At 42.8% G+C, this 14,590-nt stretch overlaps 1 protein-coding gene across 2 annotated transcripts in view; it reads right to left on the bottom strand.

Moving 5' to 3' along the window:
- The window catches only part of slc45a1 (solute carrier family 45 member 1), a 33,749-nt gene that overhangs the window by 14,361 nt on the left and 4,798 nt on the right, over window positions 1–14,590 (bottom strand). The window contains exons 4-6 of one of the 2 annotated variants that reach the window (XM_078557958.1): window positions 13,631–14,334; window positions 7,959–8,112; window positions 6,740–6,916 (exon numbers count right to left, since the gene is read on the bottom strand). In XM_078557958.1, the coding sequence (XP_078414084.1) occupies window positions 6,740–6,916; window positions 7,959–8,112; window positions 13,631–14,334 (1,035 nt within the window). Of the gene's footprint in view, window positions 1–6,739; window positions 6,917–7,934; window positions 8,113–13,630; window positions 14,335–14,590 lie in introns of both variants that reach the window. The other variant, XM_078557959.1, reaches the window with a different exon arrangement.

Consider the following 14,590-nt stretch of genomic DNA (forward strand, 5'->3'; position numbering starts at 1 on the left):
TAATTCGTGATATAGAACATCTCATCATTGAGTTGTGGTTTAGAACGTCTAGTCATTGAGTTGTGGTATAGAACATCTAATCATTGATTCATGCCATAGGACGCCTAGTCATTGCGTTGTGGTAACATATGCCTAGTGATTGATTTGTGATATAGAACGTCTGGTCATTGAGTCATCATTTAGAATATCTAGTCATTGAGTCGTGGTAAAGGACGTCTAATCATTAACCAAAAAAAAAAAAATTGCTGGAAAAACTCAGCAAGTCTTACAGCATCTGTGGAGAGAAAGACAGAGTTAACGTTTCAAGTCCATATGACTCTTCTTCAGAGCTAAGAGAAGTAAAAATGTGGTGAAATTTATACTGTTTAAGGGGGGTGGAGCAGGTGAAGCTAGATAGAAGGCCAGCGATAGGTGGAGGCTAAGGAGAGATTGCCAAAGGTATCATAAACAAAAGGTCAAAGGGGTGTTGATGGTGGTGGTACTGGCTAAAGGAGGTGCTAGTGGTGACAATAAGGATGGAAAGCAGAATGTGATAATAGCCAAACAAGAGTTAGCACTCTGGAAAGAACAACATGAGCAAGCGACAGATGGTCCTAGTGGGGATGGGGTGGGGGGAGGGGACAGTGGTGGGAAAAAAGATCGAAAATAGGCTAAAAGTTGGGGATAAAACAATGAATAAAAATGAAAATAAATTAAAATAAGTGGAATAAATAAATAAATAAAAATAAATAAATAAAAATGAACATTGAAAAAAAGGGGATAAAAATGTGGTGAGAATGGAGGACAGAGCTCATGGTCTGAAGTTGTTGAACTCAATGTTAAGTCCGGAAGTGCCTATTCGGAACATGAGGTGCTGTTCCTCCAGTTTGCGTTGAGCTTCACTGGAACATTGCAGCAGGCCAAGGACGGACATGTGGGCATGAGAGCAGGATGGTGTGTTGAAATGGCAAGCGACAGGAAGGTCTGGGTCATGCTTGCGGACAGACCGAAGGTATTCCGCAAAGCGGTCACCTAGTCTGCGTTTGGCCTTCCCAGTGTAGAGGAGACCGCGTTGGGAGCAGCAAATGCAGTAGACCAAATTGAGGGAAGTGCAAGTGAAGCACTGCTTCGCTTGAAAGGAGTGTTTGGGCCCTTGGATGGTGAGGAGGGGGGAGGTAAAGGGGCAGGTGTTGTACCTTCTGCGATTGCATGGGAAGGTGCCGTGGGAGGGGGTTGAGGTGTTGGGGGTGATGGAGGAGTGGGCCAGGGCATCCCGGAGGGAATGGTCCCTACAGAATGCCAACAGGGGGGGTGAAGGGTAGATATGTTTGGTGGTGGCATCATGCTGGAGTTGGCAGAAATGGCGGCGTATGATCCTTTGAATGTGGAGGCTGGTGGGGTGAAAAGTGAGGACAAGGAGGACCCTATCATTGTTCTGGGAGGGAGAGGAAGGTGTGAGGGCCGAGGCGCGGGAGATGGGTCAGACATGGTTGAGGGCCCTGTCAACTACCATGGGTGGGAAACCTCAGTTGAGGAAGAAGGAAGACATGTCAGAAGTGCTGTTTTGGAAAGTGGCATCATCGGAACAGATGCGACGGAGGTGAAGGAACTGAGAGAATGGGATAGAGTCCTTACAGGAAGCGGGTTGTGGTCGAGGTAGCTGTGGGAGTCGGTGGGCTTGTAATGAATATTGGTGGACAGTCTATCACCAGAAATTGAGACAGAGAGGTCAAGGAAGGGAAGAGAAGTGTCGGAGATGGACCATGTGAAAGTGACGAAGGGGTGGAAATTGGAAGCAAAATTGATAAACTTTTCCAGGTCCAGATGAGAGCATGAAGCAGCACCGAAAGTTATCGATGTACCAAAAAAAGAATTGTGGGAGGGGGCCTGAGTAGGACTGGAACAAGGAATGTTCCACATACCCAATAAAGAGGCAGGCATAACTGGGGCCCATGCAGGTACCCATAGCCACACCTTTTATTTGGAGGAAATGTTAACTCTGTCTTTCTCTCCACAGATACTGTCAGACCTGCTGAGTTTTTCCAGCATTTTTTGTTTTTGTTTTAGATTTCCAGCATCCGCAGGATTTTGCCTTTATCCAGTCATTGAGTCCTGGCTTAGAACGTTGAGTCGTGGTAAAGAACATCTCGTCATTGATTCATGGTAAAGAATGTCTCTTCAGTTAGTCATGGTAAAGAGCATCTAATCGTTAAGTCATGGTTTAGAATATCTAGTCATTGATTCATGGTAAAGAACGTCTAGTCACTGAGTTGTGGTATAGAATATGAAGTCTTGAGTCGTGGCTTAGAATATCTAGTCATTGAGTTGTGGTAAAGAATGTCGAATCATTGTGCCTTGGTATACAACGTCTAGTCAGTGAATCGTGGGTTAGAATATTTAGTCACTGAGTCATGGTAAAGAACATTTAGTTATTGAAACATGGTAAAGAACATCTAATCTTTGCGTCATTGTTTAGGACATCGCATCATTGAGTCGTGGTTTAGTATTTCTAGTTACTGAGTCATGGTATAGAACGTCTAACATTGAGTCATGGCATAGAATGCCTGGTCATTGAGTTGTGGCATGCAACATTTAGTCGTTGAGTCTTGGTATAGAACATATAGTTATTGAGTTATGGTTTAGTATGTCCGGTCATTGAGTCATAGCGTATAACATCTAGACATTGAGTTGTAGTAAAAGACGTCTAATCATTGAAATATTCAGTGACAGAATATTTAGTCACTGAATTGTGGTAAAGAACATCTAGTCACTGATTTGTGATAAAGAACACCTAGTCATTGAGTCGTGGTTAAGAATATCAAGTCATTGACTTGTGGTAAAGAACGTCTAGTCATTGAATCATGGTAAAGAGCATCCAGCCATTGAGTCGCGGTTTAGAACGTCTTCTCATTGAATTGTAGTAAAGAACATCTAGTCATTGATTTGTGGTAAAGAGCATCTAGTCATTGATTCGTGGCCTAGAACACCTAGTCATTGCGTCGAGGTAACATACACCTAGTGATTGATTTGTGATATAGAATGTCTGGTCATTAGGTCATGATGAAGAATGTCTAGTCATTCACCGTCATTTAGAATGTCTAGCCATTGAGTCACAGTAAAGGACAACCAGTCATTGAATCCTAGTTTAGAATGTCTAGTCATTGAGTTGTGGTAAAGAACGTCTAGTCATTGAGTTGTGGTAAAGAGTGTCTAGTCATTGAGTCGTGGTTTAGAATGTCTTGTCATTGAGTCATGGTTAAGAACTTCAAGTCATTGACTCATGATAAAGAACATCTAGTCATTGAGTCATGGTAAAGAAAATCTAGCCATTGAAACGCGGTAAAGAATGTCTAGTCATTAAGTCACGATAAAGAATATCTAGTCATTGATTCGTGGTAAAGAACGCCTAGTCATTGAATCATGGTAAAGAAAATCTAGTAATTGAATTGTGGTTTAGAACGTCTAGTCATTCAGTCATGGTGTAGAATGTTTAGTCACTGAGTCATGGTATAGAACGTCTAATCATTGATTCATGGCTTAGAACACCTAGTCATTGTAACGAGGTAACATACGCCTAGTGATTGATTTGTGATATAGAATGTCTGGTCTTTGGGTTGTGATAAAGAATGTCTAGTCATTGAGTCATCATTTAGAATGTCTAGCCATTGAGTCCCAGAAAATGACACCCAGTCATTGAGTCCTAGTTTAGAATGTCTAGTCATTGAGTCGTGGTAAAGAACGTCTAGTCATTGAGTTGCGGTTTAGAATGTCTTGTCATTGAGTTGTAGTGAAGAACATCTAGTCATTGAATCCTGGTAAAGAACATCTAGTCATTGATATGTAGTAAAGAATGTCTAGTCATTGATTCGTGGTAAAGAATGTCTAGTCATTGAGTTACAGTTTAGAACGTCTATTAATTGAGTCGTGGTTAAGAACATCAAGTCATTGACTCGTGATAAAGAACATCTAGTCATTGAGTCATGGTAAAGAATATCTAGCCATTGAAACGTGGTAAAGAATGTCTAGTCATTGAGTCGCGGTAAAGAATATCTAATCATTGCGTCATGGTAAAGAGTGTCTAGTCATTGAGTCACGGTAAAGAGCATCTAGTCATTAATTCGTGGTAAAGAATGTCTAGTCATTGAAACGTGGTAAAGAATATCTAGTCATTGAGCCATGGTGTAGAATGTTTAGTTATTGGTACATGGTAAAGAATGTCCAGCCATTGAATCGTGGTAAAGAGTGTCTAGTCATTGAGTCGTGGTAAAGAACATCTAGTAATTGATTCGTGGTAAAGAACATCCAAACATTGAGTCGTTGTATCGCATGTCTGGTTGTTGAGTTGTGGTAAAGAACGTCTAGTCACTGAGTCGTGGTAAAGAACATCTAGTCATTGATTTGTGGTAAAGAACTTCTAGTCATTGAGTCATGGTATAAAACATCTAATCATTGAGTCGTGGTAAAGAAAGTCGAGCCATTGAGTCTTGGTATTGAATGTCTAGTTATTGAACCGTTGTATCGAATGTCCAGTTGTTGAGTTGTGGTAAAGAACGTCTAGTCACTGAGTCATAGTAAAAAAAGTCTAGTCACTAAGTTGTGGTATAGAACGTTGAGTTGTTGAGTGGTGGTTTCAAATATATAGTCGTTGAGTCGTGGTATAGAATGTCTAGTCATTGAGTTGTGGTAAAGAATGTCTAGTCATTGAGTTGTGGTAAAGAGCATCTAGTCATTGATATGTGGTAAAGAACGTCTAGTCATTGAGTCACGGTTTAGAATGTCTATTAATTGAGTCGTGGTAAAGAACGCCAAGTCATTGAGTTATGGTTAAGAACGTCTAGTCATTGACTCATGATAAAGAACGTCTAGTCATTGACTTGTGATAAAAAAACATCTAGTCATTGAGTCGTGGTAAAGAATGTCTAGTCATTGATTTGTGATAAAGAACATCTAGTCATTGAGTCATGGTAAAGAAAACCTAGTCATTGAGTCGCGGTTTAGAAGGTCTAGTCATTGAGTCGCGGTAAAGAACGTCTAGTCACTGCGTCATAGTAAAAAAAGTCTAGTCACTAAATTGTGGTATAGAACAGTGCGTTGTTGAGTGGTGGCTTCAAACATTGAGAAGTGGTTTAGAACATCTAGTCATTGAGTTGTGGTAAAGAATGCTGAGTCATTGTGTCTTGGTATACAACGTCTAGTCAGTGAATCATGGTTTAGAAGATTGAGTCACGGTAAAGGACATCCAGTCATTGAGTCCTAGTTTAGAATGTCTAGTCATTGAGTCCTGGTAAAGAACATCTAATCATTGATTCACGGTTTAGAACGTCAAGTCATTGAATCGTGGTAAAGAACGTTTAGTCATTGAGTCATGGTAAAGAACGTCTAGTCATTGATTCCTGGTAAAGAACGTCTAGTCATTGATTTGTGGTAAAGAACATCTTGTCATTGAGTTGTGGTAAAGAAGGTGGTGCCATTGAGTCCCGGTATTGAATGTCTAGTCTTTGAGTTATTATATAGTATGTCTGGTTGTTGAGTTGTGGTAAAGAGCGTCTAGTCACTAAGTTGTAGTTAAAAAAAGTCTAGTCACTGAGTTGTGGTATAGAACATTGAGTTGTTGAGTGGTGGCTTCGAACATATGGTCGTTGAGTCGTTGTATAGAACGTCTCATCATTGAATAGTGGTAAAGAATGTCTAGTCATTGAGTCATGGTAAAGAATGTCTAGTCATTGAGTAGTGGTAAAGAACGACTAGTCACTGTGTTGTGGTATACAGTGTGAAGTCTTGAGTCGTGGTTTAGAGCATCTAGTCATTGAGTCATGGCTTAGAATATCTAGTCATTGAGTTGTGGTAAAGAATGTCGAGTCATTATGTCTTGGTATACAACGTCTAGTCAGTGAATCTTGGTTTAGAATATTTAGTCACTGAGTCATGATAAAGAACATTCAGTCATTGATTCATGGTAAAGAACGTATAGTTATTGATTTGTGGTAAAGAACGTCTAGTCATTGAGTCGAGGTAAAGAGCGTTTAGTAATTGAGTCGTGGTAAAGAACGTCTAGCCATTGAGACATGGTAAAGAACATCTAGTCATTGATTCGTGGTAAAGAACGCCTAGTCATTGATTCGTGGTAAAGACCGTCTAATCATTGATACATGGGTAAAGAACATCTAGTAATTGATTTATGGTAAAGAACGTCTAGTCATTGAGTCGCTGTTTAGAACGTCTAGTCATTGATTCGTGGGTAAAGAACATCTAGTAACTGATTCGTGGTAAAGAACGCCTAGTCATTGATTCGTGGTAAAGACCGTCTAATCATTGATACATGGGTAAAGAACATCTAGTAATTGATTTATGGTAAAGAACGTCTAGTCATTGAGTCGCTGTTTAGAATGTCTAGTCATTGATTCGTGGGTAAAGAACATCTAGTAACTGATTCGTGGTAATGAACGTCTAGTCATTGATTCGTGGTAAAGAACGTCTAGTCATTGAGTCATGGTTTAGAAAGTCGTGTCATTGAGTCATGGCATAGAATGTCCAGGCATTGAGGCGTGGTGTAGCAGTTTAATTCATCTATTGATGTGCAGTACAGAGATTTAGTGCATGGACATTTTTACCCCTACTCAACTATGGAGTACTCCAGAAAACAATTTAACACACTTATACTGGCAGAACAATGGAAAATATAATGTATGGCAAGAGGAAACTCGGGCAGTTGAACCTGTGTGGAGCAGAGTCCCACACACCAGGATATCGAATGCCCTACCTGAGTAAAACGCAGCGCTGAATGCGTAGATGCACATACCCCAGCAGCCCACACTCACTCCTGCGTTGTAGTTCTGAAATGCTTCTGAGTCACGAGGGGCCTTGGGGTCCCCTCCATACACCACCTCCCCCATGAAGTCAGTGTAAAAAAGCAACATGCCTTCAAAGGAAAGCCAGCCTGCAGAGACAGAACACATGAGGCAACAGACACGAAACACAGGAGTAGGACTGGAGACCAGACAGTCAATATCATAGAAGGCCATTTGGCTCATTGTGCTTATTTGAAAGAACAATCTAATTCGTCTTACTCCTCTACTTTTTCTCCATAGCCCAGCAAATTTCTCCCTTTCAAGTATTTATCGAAATTTTTTAAAAAAATTGAATCTGCTTCCAGCTCAACAACGTGCGGTGTAGACATTTGGTTCTTTTGCCAATTAAGTATGATGCAGCAATTTATTCTGAGACTTCAGAGTCTTTCTCAGCCTTTTTATGTTTGCAATAGTGGTCAGTGGGAATGGGTGTGGGACTCCTATCTCAAACCATACAATGTCCACATTGAAGGGGGTCCACATCCCAATGTTCATGTCCCGCTGCACAATCACCAGTGCCACACAGAGCAGAACAACCACACAGCAGAACATGGGCGTGTTGGGACCCAGAGCAGTGTTTTAGGGAGGAAGGCTGCCTGTAGTCATTTGACACCTGGTGGTGGCACTGTAGAACTACAGCTGGTCGCAGACACAATGAACAGATCAGAGATTGCAAAAAGAAACTTAAATTTATATCCCATGCAGCCACCTTTATAGATACCATGACTCCAGAGTTAACAGTGCAGGGGAAGGAAGGGAATCCATTGCTTGAGATGCCCTGGCTATGGTCAGATGGGTAAGAAAGACAGAAGGCGAGGGCAGTCTCATTGAGTAGGACAATGGAGGAGAAGCATTGGAGGAGATTGGTGTGGTCGACCGTGTCAAAGGCTGCAGACAGGTTGAGAAGGATGAGGAGGGATAGAGCACCATGGTCACAGTCACAGAGAATGTTATTTGTGAATTTGGGGTAGGGCTGGGTCAGGGCTGTCGGAGAGGCAACGTCATTGCTGTCTTAGTGGGATGTGCTCGACCTCTCTCCTATTTCACCCATCTGTCCCTACCCATCCTCCCAGTTCAGTATTTACCAGCCTGACATTCAATAACTACTGAACAGACAGTGAGAGACTGTACCTAAGAAGTGATTAACACACAGATTCCGCAACGGTTTTGGCATCTGACAGATTGATGAGAACAAGGAGGACGTGGAGAGAGGCCTTTCTGATAATTCTCCTGATCCATTCAAGTCAGTTTCGTATTTCACTCCATTCAGCAAGATATTCGCAACCTGCAACAAAATTAAACTCAATCACTGCAATCTGAGCACATCAACCTCTCTACATAGGAGTTTGTCAGTTCATTCTGCAGTTCTGTACCTTTTCAGTTATCTCCCTTCCTTTCCTGGTGCTGACTGTCACAGGGGTTCAACTCCCCTCCTCTCCTGAAGGTGCTGACTCTCACTAGGATTCAGAACCCATCCTTGGTTCAGTTGTTAGCACTCGTACCACCTCTCCCAGGTTTTGCTGAGACTTGAGCACAGCAATCTAGACTGACACTCCAGTGCAGTACTGGCAGAGTACTTCACTGTCAGAGGTGCCATATTTCAGATCATACATTAAACTGGGACCCTGTCTGCATTCTCAGGTGTACGTAAAAAAATCCCATATTATTATTAGAAAAAGAGCATTGGTGATTGTGCATTATTACCCAAACATTGGGATGTGGACCTCTTTTAATGTGGTCACTGTTTTTTGAGATAGGAGTCCCAAACTCAGTACTTATCCCTCAATCAACATCACAAAAAACAGTTTATCTGGTCATTATTGCATTGCTGTTTGTGAGAGCTTGCTATGTGCAAATGAGCTGCTGTGCTTCCCTACAGTAGAATAATGTGTGAGAAAATCATGCTTTGTAAGGGAATTAAACCATGTATTCAAATTTATGCAGCACATGTCTGTATAACCTGAAGTACAACAGCTTAGATGCTAAGGCCCAGATTTTTGCCATGAGGGACAGTCTCTCCGTTGTGACGAAAATCCCAGAAATGGCCGAAATATCTAAGTCCCACCCCAAACCGGCATTTCCCATCTTTGCGGAGGTGGGAGTGGAGTCAGGCCAGGGTTCATGCATGCATAATTCTCAGAGGCAGCTGACCATTTAAATCACCAGCGGCCTCCACTGAAGCGGGATTTTGTTAGGCCAAGAGGGTGAAACACAAAGTGTGCGGATTAGAACAGGTAAGAAGAGAAGGTCTGAACTTGCTGGGTTCCTTTGGGTAGCCAGGGTACACCTTTGGAGAGGTATGGTAGTCCTTTGGATAGGGTACGGGGACCCCTTTGGGAGAGGTAAGGCACCCTTGGGATTGTTAAAAGTGAACATGATTATGTATTCTTACGCACAAACTCTTTGGAAATGTTCCAGTTGTTAAAGAACTGTTAAAGAGCTGTCCAGCTGTCAACGCTGTCAAGGAAGTGTCCAAGGATACGAGGTGAGTTGGCATGGAGGGGGTAAGGGCAAAGAGTGGTGGGTGGAGGGCATGAGTTGGCACTGTTCACATGGTGGTATGAGGTGCCATGGGGTTGGGTAGCAGGGCATGAGTTGGCATAGGGGTTTTGAGGGATCATGGGGTGGGTGAGTGGGGGGCTTGGATTGGCATAAGTTGGCATGGATGGGGCGTAGGGAGTGTGTGGAGGGGGGTGAGGGTTGGAGGGCTCCATTGCCTTCTGCACAGCCCACCTCCACACCCAGCAGCCTCCACACTCTTTCCAGGGTTGCCTGCCCCGACTCCTATTTGAGCCCACATCCCCCGACTGAAAATCCGACCTGTGGGTGGACACTTTTAAAGGCTGGGACCGCCATAGGGGGACATTTCCCAACTCTACACACCCAACCCGAGGACAAAAATCTGGGTCTGTTTGAACCTTTGTAACCTTAGTTTGCATATTTGTTTGTAAATGCATGCAACTGTACTGAACTAGTCAAAACCAGTATATAACTGATAAGGTGTCTGGATGTGTGTGAATTCTCTTACTTAGAAATATATTTGTTTTTTGGACTGGATGCAGTATATTACAATAGTTTGCGCTGCTTGAGCTGTTTTCAAATTTTGGAGATCCTGCTAAGGGCCAACCCTCCATCTTTCCCATCTTCGTGAGAGCTGCAATTACGCCAAGGCCAAGGCAGGCTGAGGTACCAGTCATGTAGCTGTGAGCTCTCACTCTGAGAAAGACTCCTGAAGTACAACCTCCAATGAAATAATTCAATGGATCATTTTCTATTTCTCAGATTTGCGCAGTTAGGCAAGTGGTCACTCCAAAAATTGCATCAAGTGCAGCCATAGTTAAGGTGCCATTGGCTGTTCTCTGCACTGCTTCAACAACATCTGTAGGTGGCAATGCACCAATATGATAGGCTGAGCCAATGAGGCCGAGGCCAGCCCCAGCCTGTCTGTTCTCCCAGGTTTTGCTGAGACATTCCTTGCCACCTGCCGAATCACAGTAACCCATCACCAAGTGGCTCAAGGTAGATCAACAGTTAACATCAGATGCTAGGGACCAATTAAATATCAATTATGTGCCCTGGTAACTGGTCAATTGACTCAAATGGTTTGCGGAGGAGGGGACTAATTAACTGTCTAGAGTATAAGAAAGGAGGTCGAAACCATGTTCATTGCAGCGGAGAGAAGAAAGATCCAAAGGGAAGGGACTGCCCCTACCCAGGATCAATGAACTACAGATGTCTGAGCAGATCACAGAAGACTGAAGAAACCACAGAAGTTTGAGAAGCTTACAAGGTGAATCCAGTCAATAGCCGAAAAGGAAAGTATAAACTGTTAAGCTGTGTTAATTACTGCGTAGGTTGTTAGGTCACATTTCATGCTTTATAAACCTTTCCACTTTGCTACAATTTGACAGACTTATTTATCATGCCTGAATTCCTTATAAAAGTGACTACGCTTCAGAAGTACTTGAATATGAAGTGCTTTAGGATATCCAGTGATTGTGAAAGGTACTATTTAGGTACAAGCTTTTCTTTCTCCTGAAGCTGCTGACTCTCATTGTGGCTCTCAACTAATCCTTCAACCCTACATACCCATCAACTCAAAATTTCTTGATTGCTTCGTCCTCTAGACACACGTCTACAGTAACTGTCTCCTGAACATATCTACACTCTCTGTTTCATTGTCCTTCCCTGTTAACATATTCCACAATTTCCTCTATAACTTTTCTCTAAAAATGTTATTGCATATTCCCTGTTGATCCGAACTTTAATTCATGCCCTGTAGAATTTGAGCCCCTCACTTACAAGGAACAATTTTACTAGCTAAGAAATGGGCCATTTCTCTAACACTCCCAGGGCAGATACAGCACTGGTTAGATACAGAACAAATCACCCTCTATGCTGTACCTTCTAGTCCTCAGTTACCATTGTGACACATTTCAATTTCCCAACTTGTGGCCCCTGGGATTGAGACTGATAATTTTGCAGTCATTGAGGGTGAATTATACTCCAATCTTGTGCTATGTACGTGTCACACTGACACCATACTTTACACAGCCTCAAACCTTTTTGAACCTTTGCAGGCTTTGCAATCATCCTAAAGGGACTGACACCAACACATGTAGCTGTTTTGTTTTAAGGGCTAAAGATTGCCGATATGGATGGTTTTTTCATTGTCCGATTGGTGATCAAACTGTGGCAAAATCCAGCCTTGGCATAGTGCCAGCAAAAGAACAATAAGAAGCCAGACATTTAAGTAACACGTGAATTGTGCATAAACATTGTTGTACTCTAAGGGCTTGGTAATCTGAAAAACACTTAAAACAGATAAATGTCTAAGGAGCTCCAGCCCAGTCTGTGAAATGCTAAATCTTTTAAAGATTTTAGTCTCTGTTATCTCATCCAAGTACCTAGACAGTGAGTTACCTGTCCTTCATGGGCTATCACAGTCATGCCCCAACCTCTCCCTCTCTGATATCCAAACACATACAAAGTAGGGGTTTCACCAGACTTGCACAGCGCCTCGGTTTCTTCATCTCCCTGGTAGTTATTCCTCTTCCCTCTTTATAAAGACTGATAAAAAAGTGATTATGCAGCATGTCTGCCATTTCCTTAATTTCAGTTACAATATCGCTTGCATCTGTCTTTAAGGAGCACACATTACTATTAGCAGCCAGTTAGTAGAAACTTCCTGCTATCCACATGAACTGGGAATCTTCCCTTTGTTTCTTTTGGGTTTTTCTTAACAATAGACTCCACCTTAGAGAAAAACTTTCATGTATATAGTGCCTTTCACAAACGCAGGAAGTTCTAACGCGCAGTACAAGAAATGAATTATTTTAGAAGTGCAGTCACTGTTGTAACGCAGGAAAGACAACAGCCAATTGGCACACAGAAAGTTCAGAAACAGCAATGTGATAATGACCAATTCATCTGTTTTAAAACTATATTATATGTAAAATATATCATCTGTGTTAGAGAATGCAAAATCTGTGACAGGGAAGAGGCAGAGGAGGCTGCTGAAAGTAGCCCTCTTTATTTTTGTGACTGAAACTGTGATTTTCAGTATTTTACTGATACTTGGTAAGTGGTACTCAATGGGCTGATTGTGCACATTTGAACTCTCCTGCTTGTAGATTCTTCAACTTTCTGTTGTCATGTTCCACAGCCGGATTGGAAAGGCACTGGCATCTGATTATATTTGAGTGTGTAGATTAGAGTTGCATTAGGGATGGGAGATCACAAATAGGTAAATCAGACTGTGGTAGAATCACAGAATGTTTACAGGACAGAAGAAGGGTGATAAACTGAAGGTAAAGTTGGATTGGAACATTCTAGGTTTGAAGGAGTCTGAGCTCAGGGTCTGAAACAGTGAGAGAGCACAGACATTCAAATTAGGAGACTGCAGCAACTCTGAATCAGCAATGATCATGACCCCCAACCTCAGGGATAGATGTTTGTGCCATTTATGATACTCCCAGAAGCTGACCCACGGGGATTCCCAAATTCCATAGAGGAGCCATGCTGCTTTCCAGATGGCGCAGGACTTTCCCAGGACTGTTAGATGACAAGCTTTCCTGAGATGGACCAGGTGTGCTTTCCATTGATTGTATGCTGCTTGGATCTGGCAGGGTTTCCAGCAGGAGCCAGCATCCTAGCTGTCTCACATCATGAGGGAAGACCCTATTCCTTCCCTCAGAATGCCTGAAAATTACCCAGGCAGAACCAACTCCAGCTCAGGTGCCCTACTACACTCAGATTGTTTTGTTTCTGCACCAAAAATGGTCTGGAATTTCTTGACTAAAAGCAGTCTGACTGATCGGAATCCTGAGGAGGTGGTCTCTGTGGCTAAAGACCAGTAATGTCTTGGCCTAACTAACCCACTTATGGTTTGATATGACCAAGTAACCAATTTAGTGGGGAGTTAAGAGTCAACAATGTTGGTGTGGGACTGAAGTCACATATAGGCTCAGACTGAGTAAGGCTAGCAGCTTTCTTTCCCTAAAGAACATTGGTGAATCAGTTAGGACCTTACAATAATCTGACAGCTTTGTAGTCATTTTTACTGACACTGGCTTTTTTTCCCAGGTTTTTTTTTAAACCAAAATTCTCAAATTCCCCTGGTGGAATTTGAACTAATGTTCTTTGGATTATTATTCCTGTAAGATAACTCCTAAATGATTCTGCCCATCATTGAGTTGTTTGCCCCCTCACTGTGCAGTTTGGCCTCACTGGGCTGATTCTCCCCACTCACTGTGCAGTTTGCTCCCCTCACTGTGCTGTTTGTCCCTCTGAAGTGTTTGTACCTGTTGACTGAAGGTTACTGTTCTCCTCCGATTGTTGTCACCACCGTTTCCGAGGTAATTGTTTGGAATGCTCAAAGTTTCGGGTCTTTTGAGAATTCCTGATGCTGGGTTTCTCGTGGCATCGAGCGAAGCAACCTGCAGGCTCCCTGTATTCTCACTGACCACTGAGGACCCCATTTCCTCATTTTCCACTGCATCGGGTATCCGGGGGAGACTGGCGCTCAGTGTGTGTCTGGGAAAGCTGATGTACTGGTCATTGGCCCCTGTGTAGCAGTCGATGAGGACAGTGTCAATATAAGAGGTCCCATAGGATGAGGCAAACTCATTAATCCCAGTCAGAGAGCTGTCGCGGCTCATAAAACTCCCGTACTTGGGGGTCAGGGGGCTCAGTGGAGAAATGGGACTAGTCATGCTGGTGTACATCCGCGTGGCATTCTGACTAGCAGTCTGGCCTCCACCATCTTCGAGAACCATTGGTGGAGAGGGAGGTAGAGCAAGGCTGGGACTCTTCATCACTTTCTTCCTTTTGCCCTGTGTGTTCAGCCGCTTTTCTGGGATACTGGTCAGTGTCAGGATGGTGGTTATGGTCAGTGTTATTGCAGTGAAAATGTAGACAACCCGGAGCTGACCTCCTAACACTTTTCCAAAATTTGTCCGGTCCCACTTGATCCCACCAATGATGTAACCAAATCCACCTCCCAGACCTGGATAGATTTAAAAGAAAAACATAATGCAGCAAAGCATTTGGGCAAATATCATTCCAGGTCCCAGTAACACCACATAAAACTGAACAGAAGCAAGGGAAAGCAAAGGGCAGGGGCAAGTGGAGGCATGGGGTAAATAAAGGGTAGGGGGATGTTCTTTTTATTCATTCTTGCATTGTAGGCATCGTTCACAAGGCCACCATTTATTGCCCACCCCTAATTGCCTTTGAGAAAGTGGTGGTGAATCGCTGCAGTT

Source organism: Cetorhinus maximus, chromosome 15 (assembly GCF_964194155.1).
Source record: "Cetorhinus maximus chromosome 15, sCetMax3.hap1.1, whole genome shotgun sequence".
Classification (NCBI taxonomy): domain Eukaryota; kingdom Metazoa; phylum Chordata; class Chondrichthyes; order Lamniformes; family Cetorhinidae; genus Cetorhinus; species Cetorhinus maximus.